Genomic DNA, 14,178 nt, shown 5'->3' with positions numbered 1-14,178 from the left:
GTGGTACCCTCCAGATGTTTTGTACTACAATCCTCATCAGCCTCAGATAGCATCATGTGCTGGTAGGAATTGTAGTCCAAACCACCTGGAGGGCAGCAGGTTTGGGAAGGCTGGTTTAGACAGAGGTGGTTGCTCTCAGATGCTGGCTTTTGTTTCTCTTGTGGTTTGCTCCTTGGTTGGGATGAGCAGAGTCCGCTGAAAGTGTCTGGGAAAGGAAGGGCAGCAGGGTCTTCTCACGTCAGCTCCTGTAGCTTCTGGGATTTCTCCTGTTCCTCACTCTTGAGTTTCTCATAGTCAGCACGGAGTTTCTCCAGTTCAAGCTCTAATTTCTGGTTCAAGCTAAACAGGGATAGAATAGAGAGAAAAACAGGGACACTAACACAGGGACAGCAAACACGTCACTTGACTCCCGTGCTTTCTTAAAGGTCTTATCCCCCTCAGATCAACACAGGAAGCAAATGTTAAATGCTTGAGGCAGAGAGAGACGAAAGAGCCCTGGCCTGCAGTCCTTGAGAGCCCCCAAATTGGGACAAAGCACAGATGATGATGCTTGACTCACCCACTGCTTAAGCCTTTCCACTGCTACCAGTTTTGGACACATTCCTAGCCCTAACAACCTGATTTTTAACTAGGTTAAACCATCCCCCCCTAACTTTGGGCAGTGGAGGGTGTTTTGTTTCAGGGGGAGGGGGTTGGTCAATCCCAGCTTCCTTGTCAGAACCCCAACTCTTAGAAGGAGGAACAATCACATGTAAAATTGGTTCAAGTTTGTGGTGCACATATGTCCCAAGCTGTGAGAGCCTGGCTCAAGCCCTGAACTCGCCGCCTGGAGCTCCTTATTGGATATGTGCTTCCTAAACACCTCCACTCAGCTAGCTTTATATCACACTAGGGGCATGGACTTGCACCCCACACACCACAACAGCTTTGAGCTGCATTGCCATTAGCCCCAAAGTGGCTCTTGCCTCGCTCCTAGTTCTGACTTTCCTTCTGGTTCTTACCTCTTATAAGCTACGTGGCTGTGGTTGGTTTGTCTCCTCCGCTTCTCACAGAAGCCCACACCTTCCAAGCCTTGCCTCAGCTCCAGCCCACAACAGCCCCCCACCCAGGCCCTGCTAGTACGCCAAGTCTCCCAACTTCCGCACAGCCTGTCTCATCACGAGACCCACCCACACTACGTGGTGCACCACATCCCACCCATGGAAGAGACTTGGCCCATCCTCAGGATGACTCACTCCTTGAGCTCATCGATGATCTTCTGCTTCTGGTTGATCTCATCACGCAGTCGCGCCAGCTGTTTGTGGTGGGCCTCACGGTGGCTCTCCAGTTGCACTTCCAGGGCCTTCTGTGTGATGGGGATGAAACAGGTCAGAAAGGCAGAAAGACAAACCCAGGAACATGGCAGCACACACCTTGGATCCTTTCCACAAGTAGAGAGGAAGCTGCCTTATTCTGATTCAGATCATTGGTGTATCTAAACTCAGTAATGTCCACGCTGACTAGCAGTGGCTCTTCAGGGGGCTACCTCGGCCCTGCCTGGAGACGCCGGGGATTGAACCAGGCAGGTCACTGCTGTGATACGAACCTTCACTTCATCTGTATCCTGGATCAAGTCCTTCTCCTTGCCCACTTCATGAACAGTCTCTGTGAAAGAGGAGGAGGAGGAAAAATAATCCTTGGGGTACAGCCAGAATTAGAGACATGGCCATCCTATCCCTTGAATTTACCCTGTGACCTCTTGAGTGTGCAAGTCACTGTCACAGCTTAATCTCTCAGCCTCTGTGCAGCCATGGGGTGGAGTCCATATCCATTTAAAGCAGTGTTTCCCAACTGGTGTTCCGCGGCACACTACTGTGCCGTGAGACGTTGGCTGGTGTGCCGTGGGAGGGAGGCGGGCGAGTCAGGCGGTGAGAGGCGGCGGCGGCAAGGATCCGCGTCGAGCCGGGGGCGGCTCCACGGTGGTGGTGCCGAGCGGCGGGGCAGCGCATGCAAAAGGGAGGAGCGCGAGACAGCGGAGGAGGAGGAGGCCGGCATGTCCGGGCAGCAGCAGCAACAACAGCAGCAGCAACTCCCGGCGACGGCTCCTCAAGCCCCGCCGCTGCCCCCTCCTCTGCCCGCTATCGCCGCCACCACCACAACAGCCGCCGCCGCCTCAGTTGCCGCCGTCCCTCAGTCCCTCGCTCTGCTGCCTCCTCCCACCCCCAAAGCTTGGAGGTTCCCTGGCAAGGGGGAGGGAAAAAACTTTCACTTTCGTGCGTCCCTCCCGGCGTGACGCTGCGCGCTGACGTCACGGGGCTGTAATGGTGGTGTGCCGCGAGATTTTTTTCATTAAACAGGTGTGCCGTTGCCCAAAAAAGGTTGGGAAACACTGATTTAAAGAATAACACAACTAATCAACTAGCTCATCTGTACAGTAGAAATTAAAATGGCCTGTTGTGAGGGTAAACAATGAACACCATAAAACACTTTGAAAATGAAAAAAAGCGCTTGAATCTGCTGAAGGTTGCTTGTCAGCAAACTAGATTACAGACCCCAGTGTAATCAGATGATCAAGGATTCTGCTTTTAACAGTCAACCACATTAAGCAGCTGCCTCCGTCTTTCTTTCTTTCTTTCTTTCTTTCTTTCTTTCTTTCTTTCTTTCTCTCTCTCTTTCTCTCTTTCTTTCTTTCTTCTTTCTTTCTTCTTTCTCTCTCTCTCTCTCTCTCTCTCTCTCTCTCTCACACACACACACACACACAAGAACCATTTTCTGGCACAAATGTTGCAACCATTCACATGTTCTGCATCAGCTACAAGCCAAGGCATAGCCTAACCTTGGGCTTGCAGTTTAGCTAGCTCTTCACTCAGAGTGTCATAGGATTCCTCCAGGTTCCTCTTCTTCAGCTCCACACTCTGCATGTACTCCGTAAGTGAGCGGATCTTGGCCTCATGCTGGGGGGTTGCAGGGAGAAGAACAAGCAAGAGATAACTTTTACAGGTACATCAAATACAAAGGTGCATTTAACAGCATATCCAGTTTGACCTTGAGCCACCCTACAGCACCTGCCATGCCCCATGGTCAGGACAGGACAACGAATAGGTGTTAGCATATTTCTCAGAGAGCAAGGTTGAAGCTACTGTCAAGGGTGTACCCCACAGCAAACCTGAGTGTGCAATGGCTTTCAAAGTCCTCACATTGGGGAGACAGGCTTGCCAGCCTCCCCAAACATTAGTTTTGTGGAATGCAACCAAATGTATCCCTTTCAGCTGAGAGGTAAGCTAACGGATCCAACCCTGCTGGAATGCTTTCTCTGAATTGGAAAGGAACTCATCCAAGACCACAAAAGCTGCTAGAATTAGGTAGAAGTCACCTGAGCAGATGGGATGGAACCACCTTATAAGTGATCTCCTTCCTGCCCCCACTAGGAGGAAAGAGGAACCCTGTTAAGTCAGATAACTTCTTGGTCAGATTTACTTTCCTTTTGCACTCTGGTTTATAAGGATCTAGAACAGGCAAGGGAGAACTTGTGGGCCCTCAAGTGATTAAGACTCCTATCATCCCTGACTGCTAACCACGCTGGCTGGGGATGGCAGGAGTTGGGAGTCCAGCAGCACTTGGAGGACCACAGGAGCCCCACCGCTGCTCTTGAATTAGAGAAAGATGCACTACCCTAGCTGCCCCCATTTGCCCTGGATCAAAGCAAAGCCCAGCCTGTCTCCCTGGCTCGAGGTAAGGGCAATCAGTGCCTATGCTTCCGGATGTTTTTGTTTTTTAGTATTGGGAAACACTGAGGGCCTCCCCACAATCCTTCTACCTGAGGGGTGGGGAATCTTCAGTCCGCAGGTCAGATCTGGCCCAATCAGCTTGTGAGGCCATTTTCTCCAAACCACATCCAGCTGCCCCACACCTGTTGTCAGGTGTGTAGCAGTAGAGACATGGCTGGTTGGCTGCTCATGCAGCAGGAAACAGGATTTAACTCCTCATACATCTGCAGATGCATGAGGAGTTCAATCCACTTGGTTTGGATTTGCAAGGGACTTCCCCATGGGGCACTCTTGGTGCACCCGTTGGAAAGCAGGAGATCAGTTCTCCTTGATCACAATCTCCTTGCACAGGCCAGCTTTGAATGGTGGGTGGGATCACCAACCTGTCAAAGTTGGGGCAGGGAAATAAAGGTCTGGCCTGCCAAGCCAAAAAAGGTTCCCTAACTTGTTCCACATTCTCAAAGCCCCACTTCCCCATGACTGCAGTTCTTCTGTCCTGGCTCCCACAGGTCTGACCTGAGAGATGAGGAGCTGGCAGGAAGACAGTTCTCGCCCTGTCACCTCCATCTTGCGGTGACACTCGACTTGCAGTCCCTCCAGTTGCCGGCAGCGCTTCACAACAGACTTCACCTCCGATTTGATCTTGCTGATGTAGAGCCGGGCAACGGTGAATTCCTCCTCAATGGCACCACTGATCTCGACTGGCTGAGAATGGGGGAGAGGGAAAGGGGGTATGAAGACACTGACCAGCCTCTTCCAGCCAGATCTGTTTGCTGAGCATTCATCCTGACTCTTTTTCAAAATGTCTGCCCGTAGGGTTTAAATCATCACTTCAAGCAATTGTTATCCCATGATTCCCGGGGCATTTTCCTATCATTTTCCTTACCACAAAAAGTTCATTTTTTTAAAAGTGGGCTTGATGGACAAGAGCACCAAAACCAGTTTAATTGAATACCCTAAATTTGCTGGGATATGGCTGAAAACCACCCTGCAACATACCGACAGTGTTGAAGCAGCCACTGTCTGGGGCACATAGTTCAACCACATGACCCTTGCAAGCAGAGCCATTCAAACTGGTTGCTTCCACATTAGCTATTTAATATGGATTTCATTCCCTCATTTTGGACTGGGAATGGTTTAACTCAGAGGAGAACTATTGAAATTAATGGACCTAAGTTAGCCATATCTATTAATTTCAGTGAGCTTTACTCCGAGTAAGGCTAACACTTGATACAACACTTGGATTCCAATGGTTTTCCAAGTTGTCCTGTTTCTTTTTAGACCTGGTATGTAGCAATTCCACCTCACAACTTAACACACAATTATAGTACCAGCCTGCCCAGAAGTACCACCATCAACTCCAGTTAACCCTTGTGTTGCTATTTTCTGTAATAAAAGTAAAATTGGGAAGGGCCAATGCTGAAGCTAGGAATCTCTTGCAGGTCCATAATACATACAATATTGTATATTCTCACCAGGTGTTCTTCTCAAGGGTCTCCCCTCTTTCTTACCAGCTTGATCTCACCGTTGCCCACGATGACGCTGAACTCGCTCAGATCCTTCATGAGGCCATTGAGGACCTCAGCAATGCGCTTGCGCTGATGCGCGCTGAACTCCTGCAACCGCTGCAATTCTGATTCCAAGGACAGCATGGTGGCCTGCAGGGTGAGAAGATGGTTCAGCCAACCCAAGAAAACGGAACTTCTGATTTGCAAACACAGAACCCTCTCTTTTGGCAGGATAAAGGGTTAGGCTACAACTCCCATCAGCAGAGTCTGATGGGATGGCTAGGGCAATGTGAGTCGTAGTCCAGAACAATTGCAGGACACCAGGTTGGCAAAGGCTGGGTTAAAGCTTCCCTCCCAGCTCTGTCATTTGAAGTGGACCAGATTCTGCAAACACAAGCCTCAGGGGGAAATAAATGCCATATCACAATGCTAGTACAATCCATTCCTGAAAGTTTAGGTCAACATTTTCTACGGAACTCTTGATGCACATGTTGCAGGACAAACAGAGGCAGTTTTAGTGTAGTGTGACAGGTGCAGTCGCACTGGGTGTCGCACTGCAGGGGGCACCAGAACAATGCTGTAGAACAGAGTGTGCGAGGTGGAGGAGCACTGAATATTAGCGTCTCGCAGGATGCCACTGAAATTTGAGAACCCAAAGTCCGCCACTGGACAAAGCCTTCAAAGGAGCACTTGCAAGGAGCGCTTGGCTGAAAGCAATGGACCTGAAATTAGATCTAAATTGAAGTGCCTCAGCAATCAGAAGACTAAGGGTGAATGGGGGCTTTCTTTGCTCTAGCTCTGCCTCACTGAAAGACCGGTGGGAGTTCACTCAAAGGCAGGACTGAGTACATTCTACACTTGAAAGAAGAAAGATTAGCATTCTGCACCAAGAATAAATGAATTCTGCAATCTGTATAAATTATGCAAATCAAGCTCGATTCTCATACTCTTAATAGTTTTTCTTTTTTACTGTTTTGAGTAATTTATACTGCTAGTACTAGTTATGCTGAGGAGTAAGGTGCTATGTGGAGGACTGAATCCCCAACAACAGGAAATTTTATTTAAGTGCTCTTCAGACTCCAGAGATTTTAGCAGACATTGGTCAGATGCTTTCAATAATATTTTTGCAGCCATAAGGGGTAGATACTTGATTCTTATTTTAAAAGCTGAAATTTTCAGGAAGGTGAATTCACCCAGTTCTGCACTGTGCACTTTTCCTATGCTTTTGCAGAATTGCAGAGTATATGCGTGCACACACACACACACACACACACACACACACACACTATACTCTTGAGGACTAAGCCAAGATTCAATGTGGTCCTGATCCTCCTCTACCAAGGGATCTCAAGGTTTACTAACCCCAAGGAAAGACCTGGCATCCCAGCACTTACCACCTTCTGGGACAGCTCATCCACCAGCAGCTGATTCTGCTGGTTTTTCTCTTCTACCTCTTGGGATTTCTGGTCGTAGTTGACAGCCAGCTCTTCCAAAGCTTGCAGCACCTCCTTGACCTCCTCCTTGGCTGAGTCGTTCTCTGACTGCAAGTGGCTTAGCTCACGCTGCACCTTTTCATTGTCCCCACGAGTTGACATTAGCAGCTGGTGGGGAAGAGGCAGAGAATGGGATAAGGAAGGACCCAGCAGGTCAAAAGTTGTCAAGGGCAGCCAAGAAAGAAGCAAGACAGACTGAACAGGAGGCTCAAATAGCGATGATGTGGGATAGACAGGCGTCTGAACAGAGCGAGATCGAGGAGTGTCGAGAGAGAGAGCTCGTCCACTTACCCCATGCTTTCTACACACAGCTCTACTCTTTCCCAATCTGTGTCCAAGTGCTTTTTTGTTTTGCCATGCCACTTTCCCCAGCAAAATCCGCTTTTTAATTCTGAATTGGGACAAAGGGCAATGCAGATTTTCCATGGATTGTCATTTGCTCTGATTCAGTGGTAAAGAGTGAGAATTTGAGGAGAAAGCTCCAGGGCAAAAAAAAAAATGTGTTCTCAGACAAGTGCCTAGAAATGTGGAGCAACGGTACGTGTGGATAAGCCCGAAGATGAAGAGAAAGAGAGTGAGCATGAGTGTGGCGTTTGTCTCCTAGGGTGGATCATAAGGAAAGGGTTAAAATGGGTGTGATATGATTGGCCAGTGAGAATGCAAGGGGAGAGTAAAAGTTAGAGTGGGAGGTTTTGAAAGTAAGTTGAGGTGTGGGAGTTGAAGAAGGAAGAGGGAGGTTTAGGTGTGAGTTGGTAGAGTTGTATTGTGAGAGAGTGAGAGGAATTGTTAGGTGAAGTCAGATAGATAGTTGGAATAATCAGTTTGGAGTTGTTAGGAACTAAGAATAAGAAACTGACAAGAAAAAAATTAACTGAAACCATAAGCTTGTTCCTGCATTTAAAAGTAAACTTGATTATTTGTTTATGTTAACAACTGACTGGACTCCATGTGTCCCCGTGAAATGCGGGGTGGTGGCAGCGGAAAAAGCAATCGCAGTGGCGGCACAGGGTCAATAGACCGTCAAGCGTCCGGGGGCCCTGTGTGTGATCACCACAATGAGAGAGAATGCATGCAAGCTGGAATGGGGTAGTGGTTAGCATATTGGACTGGAATACCAGAGTTCAAATCCCCCAGCCTAAGCTACCTCACAGGGTTCTTGTGAAGGCAAAATAGGAAGGGGCACCATAAGTTCCTTGAAGGAAGGGTCAGATATGAATGCAGCATGCAAGTATAAAGATGATATACTCAATAGAAAGAACATAGCAATGAGAGAGACAAAGTTCACACCAGCATGCATGAAATTCTTGCATGTCAACATATAAGCAAGCTCTTGTAAACAAACACATACAGCACTGCTCACCTCCTCTTGGTCCAGCATCTGCTGCTTGAGCTTCTCCATCAGTTGGCTCTGCTGATTGATTTCATCATCCTGGATGGAGAGGAAACAAACATTTCAGTGGTGGTGTCCACCACGTGCTCTGCCACAGACACAAGACACCAGGCATGGAGAGAAAGGTTCAGGGTCTGAGGTGAGGGTAGAATTTCAAGCATCCAAGCGACCCGAGGGAGGGGGTAGGCTGAACAGCATAAAGGAAGGAGGGGAGGCCTCAGACCTTGTCATCAAGTTGCTTGTAGAGTTTGCGGATTTCCTCCTCATACTTGTGCCGCTCCTCATCTGAGATCCGGATGACAATGGAGGAGTTGTTGTCATTCATAGGCATCTCATCACAGGTATCAGGCACCACCTTCTCATCATCACTCAGCTGCTCTGTTTCTGGGACATTCTCACCTGGGAGGATTGTTTAAAAAAAGAAATTAAAATAATAATAAAAACCCACTGTGTCCCATCCCACATGATTTAAATAAGCAGCAGCACCTTATTTGGATGCTGTCATGAAGGCAGCTCCGAGGTGCCACCCCACAACATTGGCCACTCCTGTTCTAAGAAATCTGTTTGCTATTTCGTGCCTTTGGCACTTTGAAGAATTGGAAGGTGGTTATATTTTGTATTAATACCCAAGTGCCCTGAAAAGTGCTATCATATATGACTCTAGTTTATTTATTTCAACTTAAACAATATCAACTGATATGTGTTCTAGTAATCAATATCACCTATTTTACAGTGAATCTAAAATGTTATACTGTTAGTAGTGCTGTAACAAATTGCTTGTGTGGAATGTTGTACTATGTTTTGAAAGAAACTGATATTAGGTTGCTGGGAGCAAAGATCAGCTGTGGTCATAATTCTTGCTACAAGTATTTCTCCACCACCACAATTTTGGCCTGTGGGATGGCTGCTATGATGGGAGGATGTGCAATTATTATTGTATCATTTTAAAAGAAGGTGGGGAAGTTTCCCAAAGGGAAAACTTTCAACAAGAACAAGCCCACTTGTGCCAGAGGACCCCTCCCACTCCAAATACATGGGGTGGATGTGGATGGCGATGTGTCCCTTGAAAGACCTGAAACTTTATTACGAATCGGCTTGCTTATGTTGGCTAAAATAATGGATGACATTTCAGAACTCAGATTTACTAGATTTGGAAGGTTTCGATAATCGCTTTGGGTGGCATGCCTACCTGAGATATGAAAAAGGTAAAATTCATAGAGGCTTCCTGAATCATATCATAAGGAAGTCGCTATATAAGTTATGGGAGAAGTATAAAGATGTATCGGAACCAAAAACTCCCTGGTGGCTATCCCCTCTGGAGGTCATTGCAGTGAAAAGAAAAAATATGGAAACAAACTGGGCCATGTACAAAGGCCTATTAGAAGAAGATAATCAATTGTAAGTGAAAAAATTTGAAGAAATCAGACATCACCTAACAGACTGGCTACAATATTCCCAATTAAATGAGGCTTTTAAGATAGACAGGAAAAATGGTTTTGCAACAGAAGACTCAAAATTAGATAAAGAATTAATACAAAATAAGAAACGAGTAATATCTAGAATATACAAGCTTCTTTTAGAGTGGGAGGTGAAAGATGAAGAGGTGAAAGACGTAATGATTAAGTCGGCAAAAGATTTTGGCAAGAATATCCAATCATCAGCATGGGAAAGCTTATGGAATAAAGAATGGAAATTTACAGCCTGTTATCCACTAAAGGAAAATTTCTTGAAGATGTTCTATAGGTAATTAACTCCCAGCAAACTGGCCAAAATGTATAAAATGAGATCTAATACTTGCTGGAGGTGTAAACAGGAAGAAGGGACATTGCTTCATATGTGGTGGGGCTGCAAAAAATTAAGAATTTCTGGGATATTATTTATGAGGAATTGAAAAAAAAATGTTTAAGCAAACTTTTATAAAGAAACCAGCAGCCTTCCTCTTGGGTATTTTAGATTCAGATATTCCAGATGAAAAAAGGAGAATATTTCTATATTCTACAACAGCAACGAGAATACTGATTGACAAAAAATGAAAAGGAGAATCAGTACCAACAAAAGAGGAGTGGCAGGATAAATTATTTGATTATCTGGAATTGACAAAAATGACAGAGACAATTAGGAGACAGCCAAACCAAAAGTTCAAAAAGGAGTGGGAAACTTATAAAGAATATTTTTTAAAAAATTGTCCCCAAGTAAAAACCTGGACATGCTTTGATTAAATTTTGCAAATTACAAGACAGATTATAAATATAGCATATAGATAAAAGAGAAAACGAGGACATGGCCAAAGAAGCAGATTAACAAAAAGATAAGACAGAGGATTATCTTGCATTGAGGAAGATGGAAGTCTATTGGGAAAGCTAAAGTAATTGGAAATTCAGAATATGGTGGCATAAGTTTTCTTTTAAGAACTTATGGATGTATGTGTGTTCTTCCTTTTTTATTATTTTCCTATTTTCTTCAATTTTGTGTGTGTGTCTGTTATTTGTTAGTAAGAAATGGAACAATTTGTAAAATGTAAGAAAACTAATGAAACATTATAAAAAAGAAAGTCCCATGCCTTCTTAAAAAGATGCAACAGAAGTAGATTGAACTGCAATCCAAACACAGCCTGCAGATTTCCTGCTCACCATTGCGCCAGCGCCCTAGCTCAGCCTCCAGCTTGGCAATTGTCTCCTTCAGGACCTTGTTCTTCTCCTTCTCCTTCTCAAACTTCTTCTTCCACTGCTCAGCTGTCAGTTCCAGATTCACCGATGCTGTATTCTTGATTGTCTTGGCCCTGCAGTGGGGCAGAACTAAGTGTAAGATCCTTTACGCAGATAATTGTGTTAGGGATGCCAAATACCCTTCGCAGAGATACAGGGCTCCCTGCAGAGAAGGAATTATTGTTAGCTAAATTTCCAGCTGTAGTGCAGACCCCATATATTCCAAGTGATTAGGAATCTACTTTCCCCCAAACTTTTGATCTTAAATTCCCTGTGCCTGAAGGAAAACTGTGTGTGTTTCTGAGACTTGCAACATTTTGAGCAACATTCATTTTTTCTCTTTCCCTGAACTCAATGAAAGGAGTAGGATGTGGCTGGGTAGTTACCTCTGCCCAAACATGAGTGTAGATTTGGTCTCGGCATCATTGTAGCTGGAAGGTGAGCAGCAGATGAACATGGTCGTGCGGCAGTTTCCACCAAGGGAATCCTGGAGGATGCGAGTCATCTTGCTGTCCCGGTAGGGCACATAGCTCTTCTGCATAAGACAATACGAAGCAGGCACATTTGACTTACTGGTATTCATGCACTGGCAAAACTGGGCACTAGACACCCCAAAACACTCCACGGCACCCTCTTAGAAGGAAAAGGGAAATTCCAAGTCATTTTGGAATCAATCTACTACTGAATATAAATTTATCCATAACAATTTGGATATTTCTCAAACAATGGTAGTTAATCTACTATATATTTGGAAAGTTGCTTTTTTGTTTATTCAATATGCATTTGAATAAACCTCTTAAGATATTGTAACCCATTTTACAGAATGCAGAGAAAAACATGAGTTGAGAAATCAGAGAGAGGCGCTGAGGGAAGTGTTGGAGGGGGGGAGGGTTCACTGGGGAGGTGGGGGGAGGGGTAAATTAATGAAGATGATTTGTTTTGATAATTTGTTATGTTGAAATTGTTAATAAAATTTATAAAAATAATTAAAAAAGATATTGTAACCCAAAGTTTGCATGATGGTTCCTAAGATAAAACAGCAGGTTTTAATCTATGTATACAATTGGGAACCATTTTAAATCAAGATGCCAGACCGAACCTTTCAAAACTGCAATTATTTTAACCATTGGTTTCAAAATGGCTTCTAGCTCATTATAGTTGTTGACCAGTGATCATTGTTCAATGGAGGTTTTTAAGCAAAAAGAGGTCCATCTGTCATGGATGCTTAGTTGAGATTCCTGCATTGCGTGAGGTTGGACTGAATGACTCTTGGGTTCCTTCCAACTCTACAATTCTAGGATTGTATATTCATAGTGATCTCAAAGTGCCAGTCCATATAGCCAAATGGCACAATCCATACACAAGGCAGAGGGGTCAACAGGTTTGGAAGAATCAAAGGTTTGCAGAATTTAATTTATTTCTATTTTTTAATAGAAAACATATCCTAAGGGGGAACTCCACACAACTGTAGAACCTCTATACCTTAAATCTCACAAGCACCTGTTGCCTTTGCCATGAATCCATGGTGGAGAACATTCCCTCTTGAAACCTTGCATAATCAGTTAATTTTCACATTCTTGCTGTTTTCCAGTTAACAGAAAGCATATGTGCTCTCTTCAAATATCATGGTACCAATATTTTTGCTGCTGAGAGACAATTCAAGATAACATCCACTTGTATATTGGTTATGTTTCCAATTACCTTCAGATAATAATACAGAGATTTAATGATATAGCACCTTGTTGATTCTGGATCTTAACTAGTTTGCTGCTTTGTCTGTTGAACTTTGACTACTAAATTTAGGCTATATACAGATGTTGGTGACTTTATTTATTTATTTATTTATTTATTTATTTATTTATTTACCAGGTTATATACAGCTCTCTGACAGACCTACCAACACAAGTCTGCAGCAGGGTTTATCCTGGTCTAAGTGGGTATCTGAAAGCTGGGCTGTAGTTAAGGAGACTGTCCACTGTTCTTTTCCTGTGCCTGAATACAACACATTTGCCTCCACATTTACATACTTAACTCTGTGGGAAACTCTCAGAGCTCTAATAGCAGCCTGCAGGATATACAAGTCTCCTGTGGAGAGCTTACAGGATGTATGCAGCAGTGGTCCATGAGGTGGCTTAGCTTACTTCCTGTTATCCAAGTCCTTGCAGTGTACTACTGGTAGGGAGAGGAGGAAGGAAGAGGTGGTGGCAAGGTCAGCATGGTGCAAACAGGCTGGTGAGGCCAATCTGGCACTCCGACAGATGGATTTGCACCTCACCAAACTCTCCACCGCTTCATCCCTCCCAGGACGACACAGTGAGGCAGGAAACAGGAGGTCAGGTAAGCACCGTTGCCCTGCCTTGGTGAGCATTGCTGGTTGTATGTTGCTCTAGTTTGTTCTATTTAAGGCTGGCTGAACATGCTCAGACACAACAGCTTCATGTGTTTGGTGTTCCAGTCTAAATACAGTGGTGCCTCGCAAGACGAAAAGAATCCGTTCTCTGATTCTCTTCGTCTAGCGGTTTTTTCGTCTTGCGAAGCAAGCCCATTGACAGATTAGTGGATTAGCGCTATTAGCACTATTAGCGGCTTTTAGAGGCTTATCTGCTGATCAGATCAGCTGATAAGCGGCTTAGCGGCTTAGAAAAAAGGGGGGAGGAACCAGCAGGAACTCGCAAGACATTGTCGTCTTGCAAAGCAAGCCCATAGGAAATTCGTTTTGCAAAGCACCTCCAAAACGGAAAACTCTTTTGTCTAGCGAGTTTTCCGTCTTGCGAGGCATTCGTCTTGCGGGGCACCACTGTAGTGCAAAGCTATTGTCTCCCAAGGAGCCAGAGCTCACCGTGCCCTCAGCCAGAGCAGAGATGACATTGCCAAGCGCTGACAGGGACTTGTTGATATTCTTGGCCTCATCCAAGACGGCTCCCTCAGCTCCAGTCTTGCTGACCTGCCAGGAAAAAAGAGAAGCTTGATTACTGTGTTGAATAATTGTTGATAAGTATAATTATTTCAGGCATTGCTGAGATCTGTATAGATTTCCAACACGGGACAGCTAAATCTTTTGTTTATGGGAGAAATTAGACCTCGGCTGACTCTACAACTGGGCCAGGGATACCTGGCACCTACACCCCCTTGAAAAAGCCCCAGCACCTTCTCACTGCCAGCCAGATCCACCAGGTAAAGCTTCCCACTCAGTTTCTGTTCAGTCTCCATGTTCTCCTGCTTGATGTTGATGAGGAAGATGCTGTGGCTGCGGGAACTGTGTTCATTCATGTCTGCAGGGGCAAAACAGTAAGAACATGGGAGTGCCAGAACCAAGCCGGTTCCCTATGGGGAAAT

General features: G+C 45.2%; 1 protein-coding gene across 3 annotated transcripts in view; it reads right to left on the bottom strand.

Annotated features, from left to right (window-relative positions):
* Window positions 1-14,178, bottom strand: part of KIF5A (kinesin family member 5A) — a 56,034-nt gene that overhangs the window by 14,078 nt on the left and 27,778 nt on the right. For all 3 annotated transcript variants that reach the window (XM_082208016.1, XM_082208018.1, XM_082208017.1), the window contains exons 8-20: window positions 13,990-14,114; window positions 13,682-13,786; window positions 11,229-11,377; window positions 10,768-10,916; window positions 8,361-8,536; window positions 8,108-8,176; window positions 6,649-6,855; window positions 5,258-5,404; window positions 4,263-4,451; window positions 2,816-2,933; window positions 1,586-1,644; window positions 1,236-1,345; window positions 238-339 (exon numbers count right to left, since the gene is read on the bottom strand). In XM_082208016.1, the coding sequence (XP_082064142.1) occupies window positions 238-339; window positions 1,236-1,345; window positions 1,586-1,644; window positions 2,816-2,933; window positions 4,263-4,451; window positions 5,258-5,404; window positions 6,649-6,855; window positions 8,108-8,176; window positions 8,361-8,536; window positions 10,768-10,916; window positions 11,229-11,377; window positions 13,682-13,786; window positions 13,990-14,114 (1,705 nt within the window). The remainder of the gene's footprint in view (window positions 1-237; window positions 340-1,235; window positions 1,346-1,585; window positions 1,645-2,815; window positions 2,934-4,262; window positions 4,452-5,257; window positions 5,405-6,648; window positions 6,856-8,107; window positions 8,177-8,360; window positions 8,537-10,767; window positions 10,917-11,228; window positions 11,378-13,681; window positions 13,787-13,989; window positions 14,115-14,178) is intronic.

The sequence above is a fragment of the Podarcis vaucheri genome, assembly GCF_965113315.1.
Source record: "Podarcis vaucheri genome assembly, chromosome: 2".
In the NCBI taxonomy this organism is placed as follows: domain Eukaryota; kingdom Metazoa; phylum Chordata; class Lepidosauria; order Squamata; family Lacertidae; genus Podarcis; species Podarcis vaucheri.
The sequence above is the reverse complement of the archived record's forward strand: the minus strand, read 5'-3'. Positions and strand labels throughout refer to the sequence as shown.